The following is a 19,912-nucleotide window of genomic DNA, read 5'->3' as shown; positions in this document are numbered from 1 at the left end:
GTAGGATCCCTATTCAAGATCACTGCAGTTCCTTTTTGGGCGGCTGTAAGACGGTCGCCTATAGGTGGTAGGGTAGGGTGGATGGTACCGCTCAGATTGTGGCCAATCTTCTTAACCGCGCGCGGGCCGGGCTTAGAGCGCGTGAAACTCATCACTACCTCATAAGGGCATTGATACCATAGCATGTAACACAAAAGCGTTGTTTTCTCTGTAGTGTTGTCACACAGCTGCCCGCCTAGAAGAGCAACTCGCTCTGTAGTATTGTCACACAAGATAAACACGTCGTCTGCCTACTGGTCGGGCGAATCGAAGTTATCTTCCGGTCAACTATCCACCTAGTCAAGTACAAAAAACATAGTAAAATCACACAACGCACGCTGCTGGTGTGCTTCCTGCTCGCGAGGAAAGAAAGAAGAGCGACAGGGTTCAGTTCAGATTTGACTGTTTGCAGCATGGGAGTAGATTACCTAAAAAATCCCTAGGAACAATGAAAAAAATGATATCTCGGTAACGAAAACTATAGGGGGCTGTATTGGCGAGATCTAACGGTGAACAACTGCCCAAAAGAAAAGCCGCCTGGAAGTCTGAGGACCTTTAGTACTGTACTCTACCCCCGAACCAGCAGCCTTCGTGCCAAGCAAGACCGCCCTTGTCCCTTTCCTTTCTCCATTCTGCCTCCTTCTTTGCTTTGTTCCAATAGAGTCTAAGGAAAAGTGGTTAGTATGCCTACTAGACGAAAGGGAATGAGCAACCTTTCATTTCCGGGTTTATGGATTGGATTCAGTCAGCCTCACGGCATAATCAGAGTGAGGCTTTGGTTACCGGCAAATGCTTCTCCAAAGGCAACCCTCTCGAGTTTTCGGTTTTTTTCGTCATTGAAGTAACCTTTCGTCGCCCTACCAAACGAAAGAAGTCACTATCAAATAGCTCGCCCTATTGAAGTACCAAAGGTGCGCTCAGCCCGGTGACTAGGAAATGGGTTTGCCCTTGAATTGAAGGGATGAGGTTGGAAAGAGGGAAGTAGGGCTCCTATTGACTAAAGGATGGTTCTTCGCTTTCCTTTAGAATGAAAGTTGCTATGAAGCCCCTACTACTTACTTTGTTTGATTCAAAACGTGAATAGCCCCCCCCCCCCCCCCAACTAGTTGTATGGGTTGGGGTACTTGTGAAAAGATGCTTTGGATATGAGTAATTCCTTAAAAAAAGGCAAAGTCCGGTATTTGATGAAGATCGTTCTATCAATAGATAGGAATGAGTGTTAGATATAGGGGATACGGTCCATCTACTCTTTATCTCACAAATTTTTTGTGAGAAATATATATATATATATATATATATATATATATATATATATATATATATATATATATATCATTTATGTATCTTGTCTATCTATCATTGATTCTCAAGTTAAAAGATTTCGTTTTTGGGTTCCCCGAAGCCCCGAATAGAATGGATCATTTCTTCCAACGAAATGAACGCGGAGCCCGTTCCGAATGCTTCTACGATCTGGAAGTTCTCGCGAAGAGAATAAGATGTTGCTCCCATTCCCTCTTTCTTTTCCCTCTTTGCTAATCTTCCTCTCTAATGCGGTACGGGAGTGACGAGCGCGGGAGGTAGAAACCTAAGAGAAGACGCTCGTCTCTTAGGTCCTTTTTTAGTGCAACACAGGAAAGCGCCCTCTTTTTGTCATCCCTGCAGCTTTTCAGATTTTGTATTGAACGCATGGCATAGCTAGGACCCTTCAAATTCAGTTTGAGTCTATGTTCAAGCCAAACCCATCCCTTATTTTACTAAGGCTGGAAAAAATGCCCACCAAGTTCAGATAAGGGAATGCTTTCCCCAACCATTAAAGGAAAGGATTGATGAAGGGAGGGAGGTGCGGCGGGGGAAGGAAAACGCTTTCAAAGATCAAGATCGATTTTTCATTGAAAACGAAGAAGGCCGAGGATGGCCTACAGTGCATCTTATCTGAAGGGAACACGCTTTTTTGACTGCTGTGGTATGATTGTCGGGCCCTCTCCTCGTTCCTCCCTTCCTATTAGGATAGCTGCCTTCAGGCTTTGCCTGCCCTTTATAATAAAAATTTTCAGCTCGGCCCGGGAAAGCGCTTGCAACAGCGGAAAGGAAGGAGTTCATGTAGCTGCTGTGTCCACCCCCTTCATAGGAAATGGGGCACAGCAGGTTCGGCATCTACTACAAAAGAGAGAATCCACTTCAGATAACCACGTCTCTGCTAGGCAGCGTGTGGAATGGCCGAGAGCGGACCTTTTTGGATATATAATCCAAGTCGAGAGTAGAGTTACAGAAAAAGCCGTCTGATGGAAAACTACTTTCACGTTTGGTTCAGAGAGCACTTTTTTCGTTGAGAATTCCTCGTTCCCCTTCATGTGAATTCCCCAGCAGCGAATTCAAAACTTGTGGGCCCTATCCATTCCATCTCTCGAGCCCTGAAGAAAACCCCCTACCCTTCGGACTCTATATATCTTTCTACACTATATATATGGGCACCTGATATCTATGAGGGTTCACCCACCCCGGTTATAGCATTCCATTCTATTTATGGTTCTTATGGAGCTATATTGCAACAAATATTCTTTTTCTGCAGCATTGCTTCTATGATCTTAGGAGCACTGGCCGCCATGGCCCAAATGAAAGTAAAAAGACTTCTAGCTCATAATTCAATTGGACATGTAGGTTATATTCGTACTGGTTTCCCATGTGGAACCATAGAAGGAATTCAATCACTACTAATTGGTATCTTTATTTATGCATCAATGATGATAGATGCATTCGCCATAGTTTTAGCATTACGGCAAACCCGTGTCAAATATATAGCTGATTTGGGCACTCTAGCCAAAACGATACCTATTTTGGCTATTACCTTCTCCATTACTATGTTCCCATTCGCAGGAATACCCCCATTAACCGGCTTTTGTAGCAAATTCTATTTGTTCTTCACCGCTTTGGGTTGTGGGGCTTACTTCCTAGCCCCAGTGGGAGTAGTGACTAGCATTATAGGTCGTTGGGCCGCCGGAAGGTTGCCACGAGTAAGTAAGTTTGGGGGATCGAAGGCAGTTCTCCGTACACCGGACATGTAGCTTACCGAATCAGTTGCAACACGGATGGGAATGCATGCTACGAAAGATAGGGTCGAGTCTGATACATCAACCGTCTACTCAATATCTTTGTACGCGTCCATAATGACTACACGAGATGAACCTTGGTTTGGTGAATTGAAGTTGGCCTTAGGTTTAATAGGACTCCGAATTACTGCACGCGATCGTATACTTAGGTGCTCCCCGCCCGTTGTTGGAACGACACGAGCTAGGCCGGGTCTCGATTCAGAAAGATGAAGGGCCCAAAAGTCTAAATAGTGGATTACAAATTCCCCATCTCATTGGAGGCAGCAAACGAACCGATATCTCGATGTCATACAGCCCTTTCGATTTTAGTTGGGAAAGAACGGTGAAGTCCATCTGAACCGTCCAATTAAGAATAAGAGGAGATCAAAGCGCCAATGGCACGCGAAGCGCATGCGGAACGGGTACGGAGAAAAAGAAGTATGGAGAAGAAGCAGCCGAGCTCATTCCCTTCGCTTCCTGGGCCCAAAGCAGTGCAGTCTTTCCTGGCCAAATCAAGGATTTGGGGCTTCTTGCTACGCTACAACAATATAAAAATCCATTTTGATTAGTAATATATATGAATAGAAAGATAGATCCATCCATATATTCTATCCGATTTAGATTTTGATATATAAAAAAGAATCAATTTCATTCAACGTTTGATTCGAAGAACTGCGCTTAGCCCATCCCCCCCCCCCCCCATGAAACAACTCTGCTGCAATGGATGGCAGAGGGTCCGTAGTACCCAAAGCACTGGAGTGATCCAGTAGCCGGGAAGGGGCCTAGAAGTGCCTACTACTACACCACACTATACTTGGCTCTACACATTTACAAGCTAACCCCAATCCAGTGCCTGGCAGAGCTAAGGGGGCTTCAATCCTTACTCTTTATTCCCATCTTTGCCCGAGCTAACGGGGACTTACTTATTCAGGGGGAGCCTCAAAAAGCACTGTTAAGAGGAAGATCCTTGGCCCTTCTTCATTCTCTACAGAGTTCCAAACCTTTCTTCAACATAGGTGACAACGAGCCAGGCAGAGATGGAAGAGATCAAACACGGGAATAAGAAGCAAGCTCGCCTTTCTTTTTGATCATTTTGATAGAGGGGATGAATAAAGTGGACAAAACAGACTCGCATTTCTCATCGAACAAATACAGGAAAAGAATCATATTGAAAACGCTCCTGACCCAACCCCTTCCTTCGTAGAGCCCGTGTATTGTAAGTGATCTGTACCTGCCCGGAGTGAGCCTCCCACAGAGGCAAGTGAAGTTGGTGAGCCGTATGATGGCAAACTATCTCCTGCGGTTCGGAGAGGACTCAGTTGTTAGTTAGTACCCCCTTGGTTTCGGGGTGGACCTTTTCACTCTATTTTATTATATACGCTTAGCAAAAAAAATATTTTTTGATACACCTAGGACATGGATTCTATATGAACCAATGGATTGTGACAAGTCGTTACTACTAGCAATGACTTCCTCTTTCATTACTTCATTCTTTCCATATCCCTCTCCTTTGTTCTTAGTTACTCATCAAATGGCACTTAGTTCATATCTTTAAGTTCGATCATTGATAAGGTTCAAAGAAAGGGTGGGCCATTGATAAAGAATTAAAACATGATATGACAATTCAATTAAAGGCATGGAAAGAGTCTAAATAACCAAAACCGGTCAAATACTACATATAACCAGTGTACCCACTTGTCACCTTGCGTACACGGCTTTCACATAACACAAATAATACAATCAATTCCAAATCCTAAGGGGTACTTTATCCCACACAAGTAAGGCAAGACACTTACCTCAACTAGGCCAACTCAACCCTCGAAAATAGCTTTTTCCCTAAAATTCGTCTCCACACGGCTCAAATATAACCAAAATTGACTTAATATCATCAAACAATGCAAGGGAAAACAATCACAATAAATACCGTTATGATCTTTACACTTTTTCCAAAAAGTCAACAAAAATCAACTCCCGACCCGTTCGGTCAAAATTCGGGTCCAAGGGTAAATTCCGACTACCCATAACCCCCTGATTCCATATATGTGATTAGTTTTAAAATCCGAATCCAAATCGACTCACAAAACTTAAAATCTTATTTTTCAAAACTTGACAAAATTTCCCAAACCTCTTTGATTCACATAAATTTGATGTTAAATCTAAGATATAATCATGAAATATAGTTAAAAATTGATTAAAATGACTTACCCAATGTTTGTAGATGAAAATTCCCTCTCCAAATCACCTCCTACCGAGTCTAGGGTTCTAAAAGGTGAGAAATGGACTAAATCCTGACTTTTCTAACCTTTTGTTCAATTGCACTTGTCGCAATTGCGACATGGGTTCGCAATTGCGAAGAAATCCTCGCAAATGCGGCCACTGACATCCTAAGAGGAGGTTACAAATGTGACATTGGCTTCGCATTTGCAAAGCCTGTCCTCATTGCAAAAGCGACTATTTTGTCGCAAATGCGAACTACCCAACCTCCTGTCACTAGAGCACACATTTGGGATTTGAAAAAGCAAGGTCTATTTGGCGAGACATGCATTTTTATCACATTGACACCTAGAGAGATATTGTACTTGCTAGTATGGTCATTCATAACTATATAAGAAAGAAATGCAGTATGGATTATGCATTAAGAGCAACTAAGAATGAGAGATATATTTCATCTATTGATCCCGGCATTGGTATATCTTCTAGAGCTAATAACAATATAAATGCAAAAAATATGGAAGAAAAGAGTGATCTCCTATGGATGGATCTTTGTGATTTGATTGCTAATAAAATTTGTGAATCTTGATGCTTGTATTTATATAAATATTTTTTTACCCTTTGTATTTGAATTAGTTAAAAAATATATTTAAATTGCACCTTCTTATATAAACAAGCATGACATTCATCCTATTAAAATATAACATATTTTATATTTGCATCAATTTAGAATTAAAAATATTGTAGTAATCAGCTCAAGCTTTGAGGATATTATATAGGTTTTAACAAAAAAATTAATGCTTAAACACTTAATCATTTCAGTTTCACCAGAGGGACTCATGGTTTGAGGGAAACAAATCACTATCGCTTCTTTGTTCAAACTTCAAAACTCTTTCACTCTCCCTTCCTCATTCCCATTCGTGACGATGATCGAACATGACCAAACCTGATACCATATCCATGAATTTGACCGGAATTTTGGGTGTGACCAAGAGAGAGAAAGAGAGAGGGACAAGGATCGAGACAGAGAGAGGGACAAGGATAGAGACAGAGATCGAAAACGTGACCAAACAGGATGATCGTGACCGGAGAGACCATGAATGTTCTTACACCCCTAGCCATATCAGAACCAGTCTACACACTTGTATAGGGAAAAATACGACATGGCACGTGGCCGCTTAAAGGAAAGACACATGGAACGGAAGATGGGGATGGCCACCGAACATAGCTATTCCGCTTGTCACCAGAAGGAATAACGATCATAAAAGGAGTATTAAATGCTTTGTGCCCGGTAACATTTAATACAGAATATTTTGCAGCATTAAGGATGATGGCCCGTTATAAGGAATTTGGAATTTATATCTAACATTACATCTTCATCAATGGCCCTCATAATTGACATTAAAGAAGGGTATAATCCTATGACCTCCTTTTCCAGACATAGCTATAAATAGTGAGCTTTGTTATCATTGTAAGGGGATGAATTTTCTGGCTAACTTACACTACATTCTATACAACATTTTAATATAATTTTTTTCTTTCGCTTTTGATCTCATCATTGTTGTGCCCGGAAACTCTATTCCCGGACTCATCAGCTCTATCATTCCATCTACATTCTAAGGCTAAGTATTTTATATTTCATCAGTTATTTCATTATCTTTTGGATCAAATTAATTCACTTGTCTAGAAACCATAAAAAAATTCAACTGTACCATTTTATGGGTAAACAGTTTGGCGCCCACAATGGGTCCTAGACAGTCATGCGATTAAATTGATCCTTGTCTTTTTTACTAATGTGTTTTGATTACTTTGTCCTAGCGAAAAATCACCAAAAATGGCAGATAACATTGTTAACGACACGCGCAACCCTAAAATTTAAGGGGAACAGCCTCATTTCGAGGATTCAATCAGTGACACTCGCAATGAGGGGAATAACGCCACACTATTACATAACACGCGGTTCCCTCAACAGGTTCGGGAGGAAACTCTTGATGATGCTGATGAGGAGCATGCAGCGCATGCAGTAAGGCTCCTGCAAGAGCAACATGCAATCATTCTAGGCCATCTCACGCGGCAGGATCAGGTTATGATAGAACTGAAGCAAGCGCTATCGAGTGTCTCAAATAATACAGACAGGCGAGATCCAGTTCCTCCTAATGTTCTCACGAACCAGAAAATGCAGAGAGTTGATAATAGCACTCATAGGGGCGAAGTTGGCTCTGACTGGGCCAGGGAGAGTAGATCCGGCCTCAACAACAAGAACGATTTGTTCAAGTATGAACTTTTGCGGTTCATGAAGGAAGTAAATGCCCGCATGGATCAAATCCCGGGTGCACCACCAGTACTAAAAGGCCCAAACTAGAAGAAGTATATTCAATTACCGTATAAACCGAGTGCAGCCCTGGAATTAATCCCGAAGCGGTTCAAAATGCCCGAAGTGAAAAAGTATGACGAAACTTCAGATCTACAGGAGCACATTACCACCTACATAACATCAGTGAAAGGAAATGATTTGGCTCCTCATGAAATTAAGTCAGTGTTGCTGAAAATATTTGGTGAGACTCTCACGAGGGGAGCTTTAACGTGGTATTCATTATTTCCCGAGCATTCCATAGATTCCTTTAAGATGCTCGCTGATTCTTTCATCAATGCTCATGCCGGTGCCAGAAAGGTACAAGCCCGAAAGGCTGACATATTCAGGATCGTGCAAGGAGAATCCGAATTATTATGAGAGTTTGTTACCCGATTCCAGAAGGAAAGGATGTTACTACCGACAACCCCGGATGAATAGGCGGCTGAAGCGTTCACCAAAGGTTTAAATCCAAGAAGTTCGGACGCTTCCTGGAAGTTAAAGGAAAGTCTGCTCGAGTTTCAAGCGATGACTTAGGCAGATGTCCACAACCAGTACGAGTCGAAAATAAGGATCGAAGACGATCAAGTTGGATTTCCATTGTCGACCAAAGGATGGGAGAAGAATAGAGAAAAAATGAAAAATGATATTGACATGGATAGACGGACTTCGAGGGGCCGATTTTTACCCTACGAGCGGACAGAAGGTCGTGGCAGGAGCTTCCGAACAGCAAACAAGTTCACCATTGAAAGAAGGACCGATCGTGGCCGGAACAACAGATCACTACATGATAGAGAAATCTTGGGGTCGCGAGATTCTTCTTTCTCAAAGTTGTCAAAGCATAACTTCAACGTCAGTATGGTGGAGTTGGTATCAGCCATGAGAAATATCAAAGAGGCACGATTCTCAAGACCAATGAAATCTGATCCCAGCCAGAGGGATCCCAATTTATGGTGTGAATACCATGGCACTAACAGCCACCAGACTGGAAACTGCCGACACCTTCGGGAAGAAGTGGCAACACTGTTAAAGAATGGTCACCTCAGAGAATTCTTGAGTGACCGAGCTAAAAATAATTATGGTCGGAACATCAGCGTTGTGGAAACCTCGAAAGCAGGAGAAGAACCCCCACGCCAAACGATCAACATGATCTTCGGAGGAAATCAAATTAGCGGGGTCACCTTTTCGGTAGCAAAGAATACAAAAGTATCGATAACTCATAATAAAAGTCTCCGGGAAGACGATATCACATTTACGGACGAAGATGCTGACGGATTACTGCTACCGCACAATGACGAACTAGTAATTTCTTTAAATGTGTTAGATTTAAAATTAAACGTGTTATAGTGGATCCAGGAAGTTCAGCTAATATCATACAATGGAGAGTACTAGAGCAAGCTAAACTCACCGGAAGCATTATCCCAGCAACGAAACTCCTCGCTGGATTCAACCTTGCAAGTGTGACAACCCGGGGAGAAATTTTGCTGCTCACGAATGCTAAGGGAGTAATGAAGACAACTCTCTTTGAAGTGGTAAATGGAGACATGTGGTATAACATCATCTTGGGAAGACCATGGTTGCACGAGATGAAAGTAGTGCCTTCAACATATCACCAATTGTTAAAATTTCTGACACCCAAGGGGATCAAACAAATAAGGGGTGATCAACCGACAACAAGGGAGATGAGTGCAATTTCGGTCTCCAGTAACAAAAGAAAGGAACGTGCGGTATAGCAATTACCGGAATCGGCACCTGCCCCCGAACCAGATGAACTTAGCCCGGGGACAGAAGAGTCGGAACAATACCAGGTATCGAGGTATTTTTAAGTACCAGAAGAGACGGATGCAACGAAGTCCACGGTAGAAGAACTGGAGCAGGTTGCGTTGTTCAAAGAATTCCTTGAAAGGAAATTCCATTTGGGAACAGGACTGCACCCAAAGCACAGGTCTGCTTTTATTGAATTCCTTAAAATTAATGCCGATTGTTTTGCATAGTCGCAGGAGGATATGACAGGAATCCCGACATAGATAGTCCTACACAAGTTAAGCTTGGATCCCAACACGCCTCCGGTAAAGCAAAAGAAGCGCCCTATTGCTAAAGCAAGGAGTAAATTCATCAAAGAAGAGGTAACCCGTTTGCTTAAGATTGGTTCAATCCGAGAGGTAAGATATCCGGACTGGCTATCCAATGTAGTAGTAGTTCCTAAGAAAAATAATAAATTTTGCATGTGCGTCGATTATAAGGATTTTAATAAAGCATGCCCGAAAGACTCATTCCCATTGCCAAGTATCGATCAAATGATTGATGCCACGGCCGGGCACGAGTTAATGAGTTTCCTCGATATTTATTCTAGGTACAATCAAATCAATATGAACCTAAATGACTTCATTTATAACGAATTTTGGTACATATTGTTACAACGTAATGCCCTTCGAGTTAAAAAAATGCCGGAGCCACATATCAACGGCTCGTGAATAAAATGTCCGAAAAACAAATAGGAAAGACTATGGAAGTATATATAGACGATATGCTCGTTAAGTCTTTGAATGCAGGCGACCACCTGAAGCATTTGCAACAAACATTTCACATCCTGAGGGAGCATAATATGAAGCTTAACCCCGAGAAGTGTGCGTTCAGGGTCAGTTCCTAGGATTCTTAGTCTCACAAAGGGGAATTGAGGTAAATTCCGATAACATCAACGCCATAGAGGACTTCCCGGACCAATTTTCTAACGTAAAAGAAGTCCAGAGGCTCACAGGAAGATTGGCAGCTTTAAGCAGGTTCATTTCCCGTTTATTGGAAAAATGCCATCGCTTCTTCGCACTACTCAAAAAGAAAAACAATTTCTAGATGACACCGGAGTGTCAGCAAGCCTTGAAGGAGTTGAATAAATATTTGTCAAGCCCTTCGTTGGTCTCAAAACCAAAAGAAGGTAAAATGTTTCTAGTCTACTTACCTCGCGGTTTCAGAAGTTGCGGTAAGTGCAGTTTTAGTCCAAGAAGATGAAGGTACGCAATCTCCCATTTATTGCATTAGCAAAATTTTAACGGGAGCAGAAACTCGCTACCCATATCTGGAAAAGCTGGCCTTAGCTCTCGTAGTCGCCACCCGTAAGCTGAGGTCCTACTTCCAATGCCACCGATAGTTGTGGTGACTACTTTTTCTATGAGGAATATCCTACATAAACCTGAGCTCTCGGGTAGATTGGCCAAATGGGCCATCGAAATGAGTGAATTTGATATAGAATATAAATCGAGGACTGCAATTAAGTCACAAGTCTTGGATGACTTCGTGGCCGATTTCAGTCCGGGACTATTGCCTCTGGAAGTCAAAGAGGCAATAATGGTGTTAGAATCGATAGTGGGAGTTTGGACCTTATTTACGGACGAAGCTTCAAATGTAAAAAGGTTCGGGCTCGGAATAGTCTTGATCACGCCTTCGAGGGATACTTTAAGGCAAGCCATCAGAATGATTCCTTTAACAAACAATGAAGCAGAGTACGAAGCTTTGATTGCAGGGATCGAATTGGCCTGGGGACTTAACTCTGAAGTCATCAAAATCAAATGTGATTCGCAATTGGTGGTGAATCAGGTCTACGGAATTTTTGACACCAAAGAAGCACGTATGCAGCAATACGTAGTAAAAGTTCAGGCTTTATTGGAATGATTCCGAGAGTGGTCAATTACTCATATCCCGATGGAAGACAATGCAGAAGCAGATGCATTGGCAAATTTGGGCTCATCAATAGAAATCTAGGGATCGGAATCAGGAACGGTAATACAACTGATGAACTCAGTCTTGGACACAGATTACTATGAGGTAAATTTGACTAGTTTGGTCTGGGACTGGAGAAACAAAATAATTGATTATCTCGAGCATGGAAAGTTGCCCGAAGACCCCAAATCATCAAGAGTGTTGCGCGCCAAAGCTGCATGTTATAGCTTCAAAAAGGTCAATTGTACAAAAATTCCTTTCAAGGCTCGTTGGCCCGGTTCTTAGGAGCATCGGAAGCTAACTATGTCATGAGAGAAGTCTATGAAGGGATATGTGGCAACCACTCAGGTGCAGATTCTTTGGTGCTAAAATTAGTTCGGGTATGATATTACTGGCCCCGTATGGAACAAGATGACAAAGACTTCATACGAAAATGTGATAAGTGTCAACGCTACGCACCACTAGTATATCAACCGAAAAAACCCCTACATTCGGTTCTGTCCCCGTGGTCGTTCATGAAATCGGGGATGGACATTTTCAGACCACTACCACCGGCTCCCGAAAAGATAAGGTTTCTTTTAATTTTGACTAACTATTTTTCTAAATGGGTGGAAGCGGGTTCTTATCAGAAGATCGGAGAACGCAAAGTGGTCGACTTCCTGTGGGAAAACATAATTTGCAGGTTTGGAATACCAAAAGATATTGCATGCGATAATGGGCCACAGTTTATCGGCGCAAAAGTTACAAAGTTCATTGAAGATTTGAAGATAAAGAGGATTACCTCTTCACCTTATCATCCGAGCGCAAATGGTCAAGCAGAGTCAACAAACAAAGTAATTATACAAAATCTAAATAAAAGGTTGGAAGCGGTAAAAGGAAACTGGACCGAAGAATTACCTGTGGTTCTATGGGCCTACCAAATAACGGCCAAGTCAAGCACGGGAGAAACCCCTTTTTCCCTTGTGTACAGTGTAGAAGCTTTGATACCAGTGGAAGTAGGGGAACCAACCTTAAGGTATTTCCAAGCAAATGAAGAATCGAACAACGAGGCATTGCTAATCAACTTGGAGCTGCTCGAGGAACGCAGGGACTTGACGCATGTCAGAATGGCAGCTCAAAAGCAGAGAATGGAGAGATATTATAATTGAAGAGCTAACCTCTGTTATTTCATAGTAGGAGACTTGGTCTTGAGGAAGGTAACTCAAAACACCCGGGAAATCAATGCGGGCAAGTTAGGCCCAATGTGGGAAGGCCCTTACCGGGTTTCAGCTGTCACTGGGAAAGGATCATACGAGTTGGAGAAATAGAATGGAGACAAGTTGCCCAACAATTGGAACGTGGCTCACCTGAAAAGATATTACTGCTGACAAACAACAGTCAAACGGAGAGTATGTGTTGCACTCTTTTTCCCTTCATTTAGTTTTTGTCCCAATTGGGTTTTTCGGTCAAGGTTTTTAATGAGGCAGCGACGGAAATCATACTACGAAGACAGCAGTGATAAGACTTTTCATAACAAGGCAAATGAACAAGTTTCCACTCAGAGACGATTAGATAATCTTTTCTTCGATAGCAAATTCCCACCGGGAAGTTAAGTTTGCTACCGAATGGAGGTTACCCGACCATTCACGAGCACAAACCACTAGAGGACTGTTAGGTATTCTTTCGCTCGATAGCATGGGTTCCTAAGGGGAAACAAGATATGTTGCCGAGTGAAGGATTACCTATCAATTCATTTGGTGGGATCTTCGAAGATACAAGACTTCCAGTGTACCAAATCGCATTCTTCGCATTCTAACACTGGGGGGAATGATATGAGAATACGGAAACAATGAATGCCACGTCAAACGAGGAACGAAAATCCAGGAACAAAATACATCATCGGGACCAGGGACTGCGTAGCTAGCCCCGTAGAAACAAGTTGTACAAGATAGCCCTAATTCATGGCAATTTCTTCTGTGCATAGCAAAATGCTTATGTACTTTTGAAAATATAAGGAATTAAATGAAATGAAATGAAATGAAATCCTTTTATTTTTATCTTGTTTCTTGTCCAAACGATGAGTTAATTTTTCCATTTGAAAGTTAAATAAGTACTTCAAATGTTAGTGCCGTAATGAACAGGAGACGTCCTCTTCAAGAGCACCGTAAACATAAGAGGGCCCTCTCTTATGAAAACCCTCAAGTTAAAGGGTTGGTTCCGGAAGAATCAATGCCCGGAATCTAGAATGCCATCGGGGAAAAATACACCCGAAACCACATAGAAAAAGACGCAAAAAGCAAACTTGCGCAAATACTCATAGAAACCCTCACGAAAAAGGGATAACACTCGGAACCAAAAATGCCTCGAAGGAAAGGCATCTGATATTACACATAATATAGCGCGAACAGAACAACATGCGTAGAATACTTAAGCAAGTACGAAAGTTAAAGACTTGCATGAATATTCAAATGAAAGTAAGACTCAAACGATACTTGAGAAAAAAATATGCTTTTATTTACAAGGACGCGTCAACATGATAAAGGTGCAAAATAGAAAAAGAAAGAAAAAGCTAAATTGCAGCGTCTCCGGAATCAGGAGGAAGAGAAGTATCCGTATCCCCGGGAGTAGTAGATGGTTCCACTGATGGCTCAATATTTTCCCCAGCTTAGTCTTCGGCATCACCGCCTTCCGATCCTTCTTAAGTTTCCGAAAACTCGGAACCGGAATCAGAAGAACCTGGAGCGTCAGACTGCGCTGGGAGTCCAGTTTTTGCAGCCAACTCAAGCTCTCAGACCTTAGCAATTTCGGCATCAATGTTAATGATACCAGTCTTGGCCTCTTCCAAGGTTTTTCTCCTCATGCTATACATGGAATAATTTTTTTCAACAATGAGGGAAGCCACTCGGTGCTTGAGTTCTTCTTTGAGTTGAGTAACTTCGACGGAAAGGTTTTCCCGGGCAGACCTAGCAGATTTGAGACTGACGTCGAGTTCACGGACAGTTGAACTAAAGAACCTATTATGCTCGATAGTTTTCATGTGCTTCTCTTCTAACTGGGCATGTTTCACCACCACAGCAGCAAGCTCTTCACTTTTAGAGTTTAAGGATGCCTCCAAGTTAATCACTCTTTCAGCAGAGGCAGCCTCACGATCGGTTGCAGCAAGAACAACGTTCTAGATTTCTGCCATTTAGCCTTGGCTTCATCAAATCTAACCCTCAGCGGCCCAATTTCTTGTCTAAGGTTTACCACTTCTTGCTTGCTTTGCTGCAAACGAGCCTCCAAAACAACAGCCTCGGTAGCCTTGGTTTCCAGTTCCGAGAGGCAGAGAACAGTCTGGTCCCGTTTTGCCAAAAGTTGATCCTGTTCAGAAGTAAGTTCTTCCTTCTCACGAATCAGCCTTTGAAGGCCCTCAGAAGCAAGAAAGTTGGCCTACAAAACAAGAAGAGGTAAAACTTAGAGTACATTTGCTCAAAAGTAGAAGAAATAACAGAAGAAGAAAGGAACGTACCGTTGCGGCGTTATGCATAGCATTATTCAACAAACACTCCCCCGAGAGTGTCTGAATCTTCTCCCAGTTTTTTTTTGAAGCCAAAGGCTTCAGATAGTTAGCAAGCTCCACAAGCCTCAAAACCAAGTTGTACCCGGTGGAGACTTAAAGGGTAACACTCCTCCTCCTTTGTGGATCTTCAGAAGGGGCAGCATAATTTTGCCCTAAATTCCCATGAACTGGGGACTGTAGAGGAGGGACACCTTCTTCATGGTCAGGTGAGGCCGATAGAGATGATGTAGCAATCGCTGTTGGAAGAGTGGTTGAAGATAGAAATGATATAGTAGTTGCTGGTGGTGGTGAAGGTGGAGATGAAGCTGATGGAGTTGAAAAGTGAGAAGCAGCTGCATCAAATGCAGTGCTGGTTATTTGATGCTCACCAACCAAAGATGGCACGGACCCGGTACTCAGCCCCACGGTATCGGTTACAACAATTGGAGCCCGGAAGCGGGAGTTAGCATATTCAACTAAATCAGATTCTGCCCAAAGTGTTGAGACGTCATCGTCAGTTAGTGCAATTGTGTCAGCAGGTCGAGCATCCTATTGAGATGATGAGGATCGTATCCTTATATGTAAAGAAGCTCCCTCATCACGAGATTTTTCATCATCATCGATCATCACAGTGTCTATGACCGGCCCAGAAGGAGGACCAGTCACCATCGCCACTGGAGATGACTCGGGGGCATCAACCTTTGCCCTCTTATTCTTTTCCCCGGCCATAGATGAACGTCTTCTCTTTGGTTGTTTGTTCTCTGGCCAGGGACGCCGTGAAGAAATGTTTGCACCTGAAGCAGGCCCGGAGATGCATATTCGAGTAAGTGCCTCCTGAAGTAGCCTCGCCGCATCAACAGGGTCAGCCAAATCATCCTCCTCGGGAATATCAACTGAGCCCGCAGGTAGACCTAATTTCATGAACAAGTCAGAAGGGTTCAACCAAGTTCTTCATATACAAAAAAGTGGAAACAAGGTAATTCAAAATTACCATGATTTTTGGCCTTCCACCCATATTTAAGGGACAACTCTTTCCACAAACGAGTTTCAGGTGTTGTGATGTCCAAGATCTTTTGAACCCACCGATTCAAGCCTTCTATCACAGGTGGGATCCATCGAGTCGCTATAACAAATGAAGGTTGAAGGATAACAACGAGCATGAAAGAATATTTAGTAGGAAAAATTTTATTAAAGGGAACTTACGAGAGCGGTTCCAAGCGACCGGAAAGGATAAAGCCGTTGTTGGAATAATGTCACTGGTGGCAACTGCAACGAACCGTTCCATCCACCCACGGTCGTTGTCGTCATCCATGCTAGACAGTAAAGCATTGTGGCCACGCTTGCAAAGGTTTATCATTCCCCCGCAAAAGATTTTGGGGGAATAAAGATTCATCATATGAGATAGGGTTAGCTCCTTTCCAGTTTCTAGGCACAAACGTCGAAGGCAGGCAATTGTCCTCTACACCAAAGGACTTACATGTGCCAAGCACACATGGTAACAAAGATAAAACTCCGCAATTATGGAATCAAGCTCTTCGCTCAAAGAAAACGCACCCAAAGTAAAGGGATACCTGAAGAAATATGTAAAACCTTCCTTGGGAAGGGTCACTCTCTCCGATAAATCAGGAGCAATAATATCTAACTCAGGGCAGGGCCAGTTCTCCTTCACAATAGGAATACTGAAATGGCGAATGGAAGAAGGGTATCTACTAACAACCCATGTACGAGAGTTAGCAGTAGAAAATTTCTCTTCGAAATCCTTCGAAGTACTAAGCCTTCTTGGGGTGATGGAACGCACTGTTGGAGGAACGGAATCCTCGGTTTTGTTCTTGCCATTTGAAGAAGTAGCACTTTTTGAAGAGGAAGCCATTGGAATATAAGGAAGGAAAATTTCTAATTCGAAGAAGATTAGAGAAAAGTTGGGAAATAAAGATGCAAGTTAGAAGTTTGAGAAATTATGAAGTACATAAGAGGAGGATGATGCGTATAACTAAAATTTTGGCGGCTAAATTCATGGCCATGATTACCTCGATAATCGAAAAAAAGCTGTGCTGAATCGTGGGATGATGTGTGTTCGGGGCATTAAATGCGGAGAGACATGTGTCTAATCAACTGTCAGAAAACATCAAAGGGAGTTATAGTAATTCCCGCCAAAAAGGTGCTTTCTACCAACTTCCCGATAATGCAAGATTGTGTCACCGGAAAGCAAGGAGGCTATCTATATAAGGAAAAATACGACATGATACGTGGCCGTTTAAAGGAAGGACACGTGGAACGGAAGATAGGGATGACCACCAAACATAGCTATTCCGCTTGTCACCGGAAGGAATAACGATCAAAAAATGAGTATTAAATGCTTTGCGCCCGGTAACATTTAATACAGAATATTTTGCAGCATTAAGGATGATAACCCGTTACAAGGAATTTGGCATTTATGTCTAACATTACATCTTCATCAATAACCCTCATAATTGAAATCAAAGAATGGCATGATCCTAGGACCACCTTTCCCGGATGTAGATATAAATAGTAAGCTCTGTTATCATTGTAAGAGGACGAGTTTTCTAGCTAACTTACACTACATTCTATATAGCATTTTAATATAATTTTATTCTCTCGTTTTTTATCTCATCATTGTTGTGCCCGGAAACCCTGCTCCTGGACTCATCAACTCTGCCATTCTATTTACATTCTAAGGCTAAGTATTTTATATTTCATCGATTATTTCATTATCTTTTGGATCAAATTTATCCAGTTGTCTAGAAACCACGAACAAATTTAACTGTACCGTTTTACGGGTAAACAACACTCAAACAGATGGATAAAGGACTGCAACTCTACCGATCGCGAGTTACAAAATGGTCTAATACAATTCAATCCAATTATTATTATTATTATTATTATTATTATTATTATTATTATTATTATTATTTGCAAAATACAGATAGAACTATTTGCAAAATAATTATTGCAGGTTTTACTGGCCAGCTTCGTGGCTGGTGGGATAATTATTTAAGTACTGAAGAAAAGGCGATGGTTATTAATGCAATAGCCACTGATGAAGGAGTCGATAACTTAGGCATGGCTCTAGTGAAAAATAGAGAAGATGATGTTTACACCCTTGTTCTTACCATATTAGAACATTTCAATGGTAGATTTACTAATCAGAACGAGACTGTCCGTACTCTGCTAAATGGCCTTAGATGTAGGACCTTAAGCGAGTTTAGATGGTATAAAGATACTTTTATGAGTAGAGTAATGGAATTACCCAAAAATAAGTATGAACATTGGAAAGCTAAGTTTATAGATGGCCTTCCCTCCTTATTTGCTGAAAGAGTAAGAAAAACTCTAAGGGGTAGTTACGGGAAAATTCCGTACAAAGATTATACCTATGGAAAATTGGTAGGAGTATGCACACAAGAAGGATTAAACTTGTGTAATGAATTAAAATTGTCCAGACAGCTTAAGATAGATAAGCTTAAGGAGAAATCACAATTAGGAGACTTTTGCACCCAGTTCGGTTTACCCGAGACGTATGCTCATAGCAAGAAAAAGGAAAATAGGTATCATAACCCAGACAGTCCTTATAAGAAAAAGAGATCGAGATATAGATCCAAAGAAGAGCGTGATGCTAGTAAAGCTCATCGCAAGTCTACTAGATTTACGAAAAATAGGTCTAAGCGAGATCTTGCTGATATTAAGTGTTATAAATGTGGAAAATATGGCCATATAGCTCCAAATTGTAAGCTTCAAAAGCTGAAAACCCTAGAACTAGACGATGAGTTACGTGATAAGGTTTATGGTTTGTTATACACTTCTGGATCAGAAACTGATTATAATTCTGAGTCAGAATCTGAAGCTGAAGTCGATTTACTTGATTTATCTGATAGTGATAAAAATATTGATAATACTTGTACAACTTGAAAAGGTAATACATGTACTTGTGATGATGATGAATTTTATCAATTAGAATCTCAATTTCAAGATTTGAACATGAAAACTATTACATCTGATAATGTAATAGAACTTTTAAAAGAAGTTACTGATGATAAACTTCGTGAAAGAATTATAAATTTGGCTGCAAGTTCAAGTTCTAGTTCTTCAAAACCTTTTGAAAAATAAAAGAATGAATTTGAATATTCTACGCCTTATTCTTTGTCAGAAATTAATAACCGACTTAATAATAAAATTACACCAACTAGAGATGCTTCTTTCGATGATTTAAAGGTTTAAATTGAAAGTTTAAAAAGGGAGATTAAATCTCTTAAACAAAATCAAATAATTTGTGATCACAGGATTACTCAGATAGAGAAAAATAATTTCGTAACTGAGTTTTCTAATGATAAAAACAAAGGTATTTTTGAAAATGATATTGAGGAAGAACCTATTAGACTTGATTCTAAACATGATATATTTTTGGGAATGATGCAAATTGTTACTGCCCAAAAATGGTATATCAAATGTACTATTCTAATTGATAATAGTTTTTCTATTACAAATATTGCTATGATTGATAGTAGAGCTGATGTTAGCTGCATTCAAGAAGGTTTAGTACCTACTAAATATTTTCAAAAAACTACTCATATGGTTAAATCTGCATCAGGACATTCTTTAGATATAAAGTATAAATTGCCTAATACGGGTATTTGTCAGAATAAAGTCTGCATTCCTCACTTCTTTTTCTTGGTTAAAAATCAGTTATACCCTCCAATTATACTTGGAACACCTTTTATTTATGCTATTTATCCTTTTACTAGCATAGACTCAAAAGGATTTTATCACGACCCAAAACTAACCCCTGTCGTGATGGCGCCTATCGTGAAACTAGGCAAGCTGACTCATTTCCAAAACAAAATGATATTTTCATTTCAAAGATAATTTTAAGGTTATTTAACATAAAACCTCCATTTAAAGAGTTCAAATCAAAGAAGAACAAAAGTGCGAAAAAGAAAAGCCCGACGCCGGGGTGTCACTAGTCATGAGCATATACTACAA

The 19,912-nt window shown here is 41.2% G+C and overlaps 3 protein-coding genes across 3 annotated transcripts in view; all 3 read left to right on the top strand.

Annotated features, from left to right (window-relative positions):
• LOC117281797 (NADH-ubiquinone oxidoreductase chain 2-like) overlaps nt 1–3,101 on the top strand; it is a 45,228-nt gene extending 42,127 nt beyond the window's left edge. Inside the window, exons 2-3 of the mRNA XM_033661649.2 lie at nt 5–36; nt 2,499–3,101. Of these exons, the coding sequence (XP_033517540.2) occupies nt 5–36; nt 2,499–3,101 (635 nt within the window). The remainder of the gene's footprint in view (nt 1–4; nt 37–2,498) is intronic.
• Nucleotides 3,102–7,764: 4,663 nt separating this feature from the next.
• LOC138901273 (uncharacterized) lies at nt 7,765–9,419 on the top strand. The gene is made up of 3 exons (XM_070189024.1): nt 7,765–8,007; nt 8,224–8,722; nt 9,034–9,419. Exons 1-3 carry the CDS (start codon nt 7,765–7,767, stop codon nt 9,417–9,419), a joined length of 1,128 nt encoding a protein of 375 aa, XP_070045125.1.
• Nucleotides 9,420–17,950: 8,531 nt separating this feature from the next.
• On the top strand, nt 17,951–18,841 carry LOC138901272 (uncharacterized). Its single transcript, XM_070189023.1, has one exon. It carries the CDS (start codon nt 17,951–17,953, stop codon nt 18,839–18,841), a length of 891 nt encoding a protein of 296 aa, XP_070045124.1.
• Nucleotides 18,842–19,912: the final 1,071 nt, after the last annotated feature.

Source organism: Nicotiana tomentosiformis, chromosome 11 (genome assembly GCF_000390325.3).
Source record: "Nicotiana tomentosiformis chromosome 11, ASM39032v3, whole genome shotgun sequence".
Lineage (NCBI taxonomy): Eukaryota > Viridiplantae > Streptophyta > Magnoliopsida > Solanales > Solanaceae > Nicotiana > Nicotiana tomentosiformis.
Note: the sequence above shows the minus strand (reverse complement) of the source record. Positions and strands in the feature narration are given on the sequence as shown.

What these genes read in the sequence shown, in the direction of transcription:
- LOC138901273 (XM_070189024.1), top strand. Translation starts at nt 7,765, where the DNA reads ATGCCCGAAGTGAAAAAGTATGACGAAACTTCAGATCTACAGGAGCAC. An exon ending in CTCATGCCGGTGCCAGAAAG is followed by an intron (nt 8,008 to 8,223) that starts GTACAAGCCCGA and finishes GCGATGACTTAG; the next exon opens with GCAGATGTCCACAACCAGTA. An exon ending in GGCAACACTGTTAAAGAATG is followed by an intron (nt 8,723 to 9,033) that starts GTCACCTCAGAG and finishes AACGTGTTATAG; the next exon opens with TGGATCCAGGAAGTTCAGCT.
- LOC138901272 (XM_070189023.1), top strand. Translation starts at nt 17,951, where the DNA reads ATGGTTATTAATGCAATAGCCACTGATGAAGGAGTCGATAACTTAGGC.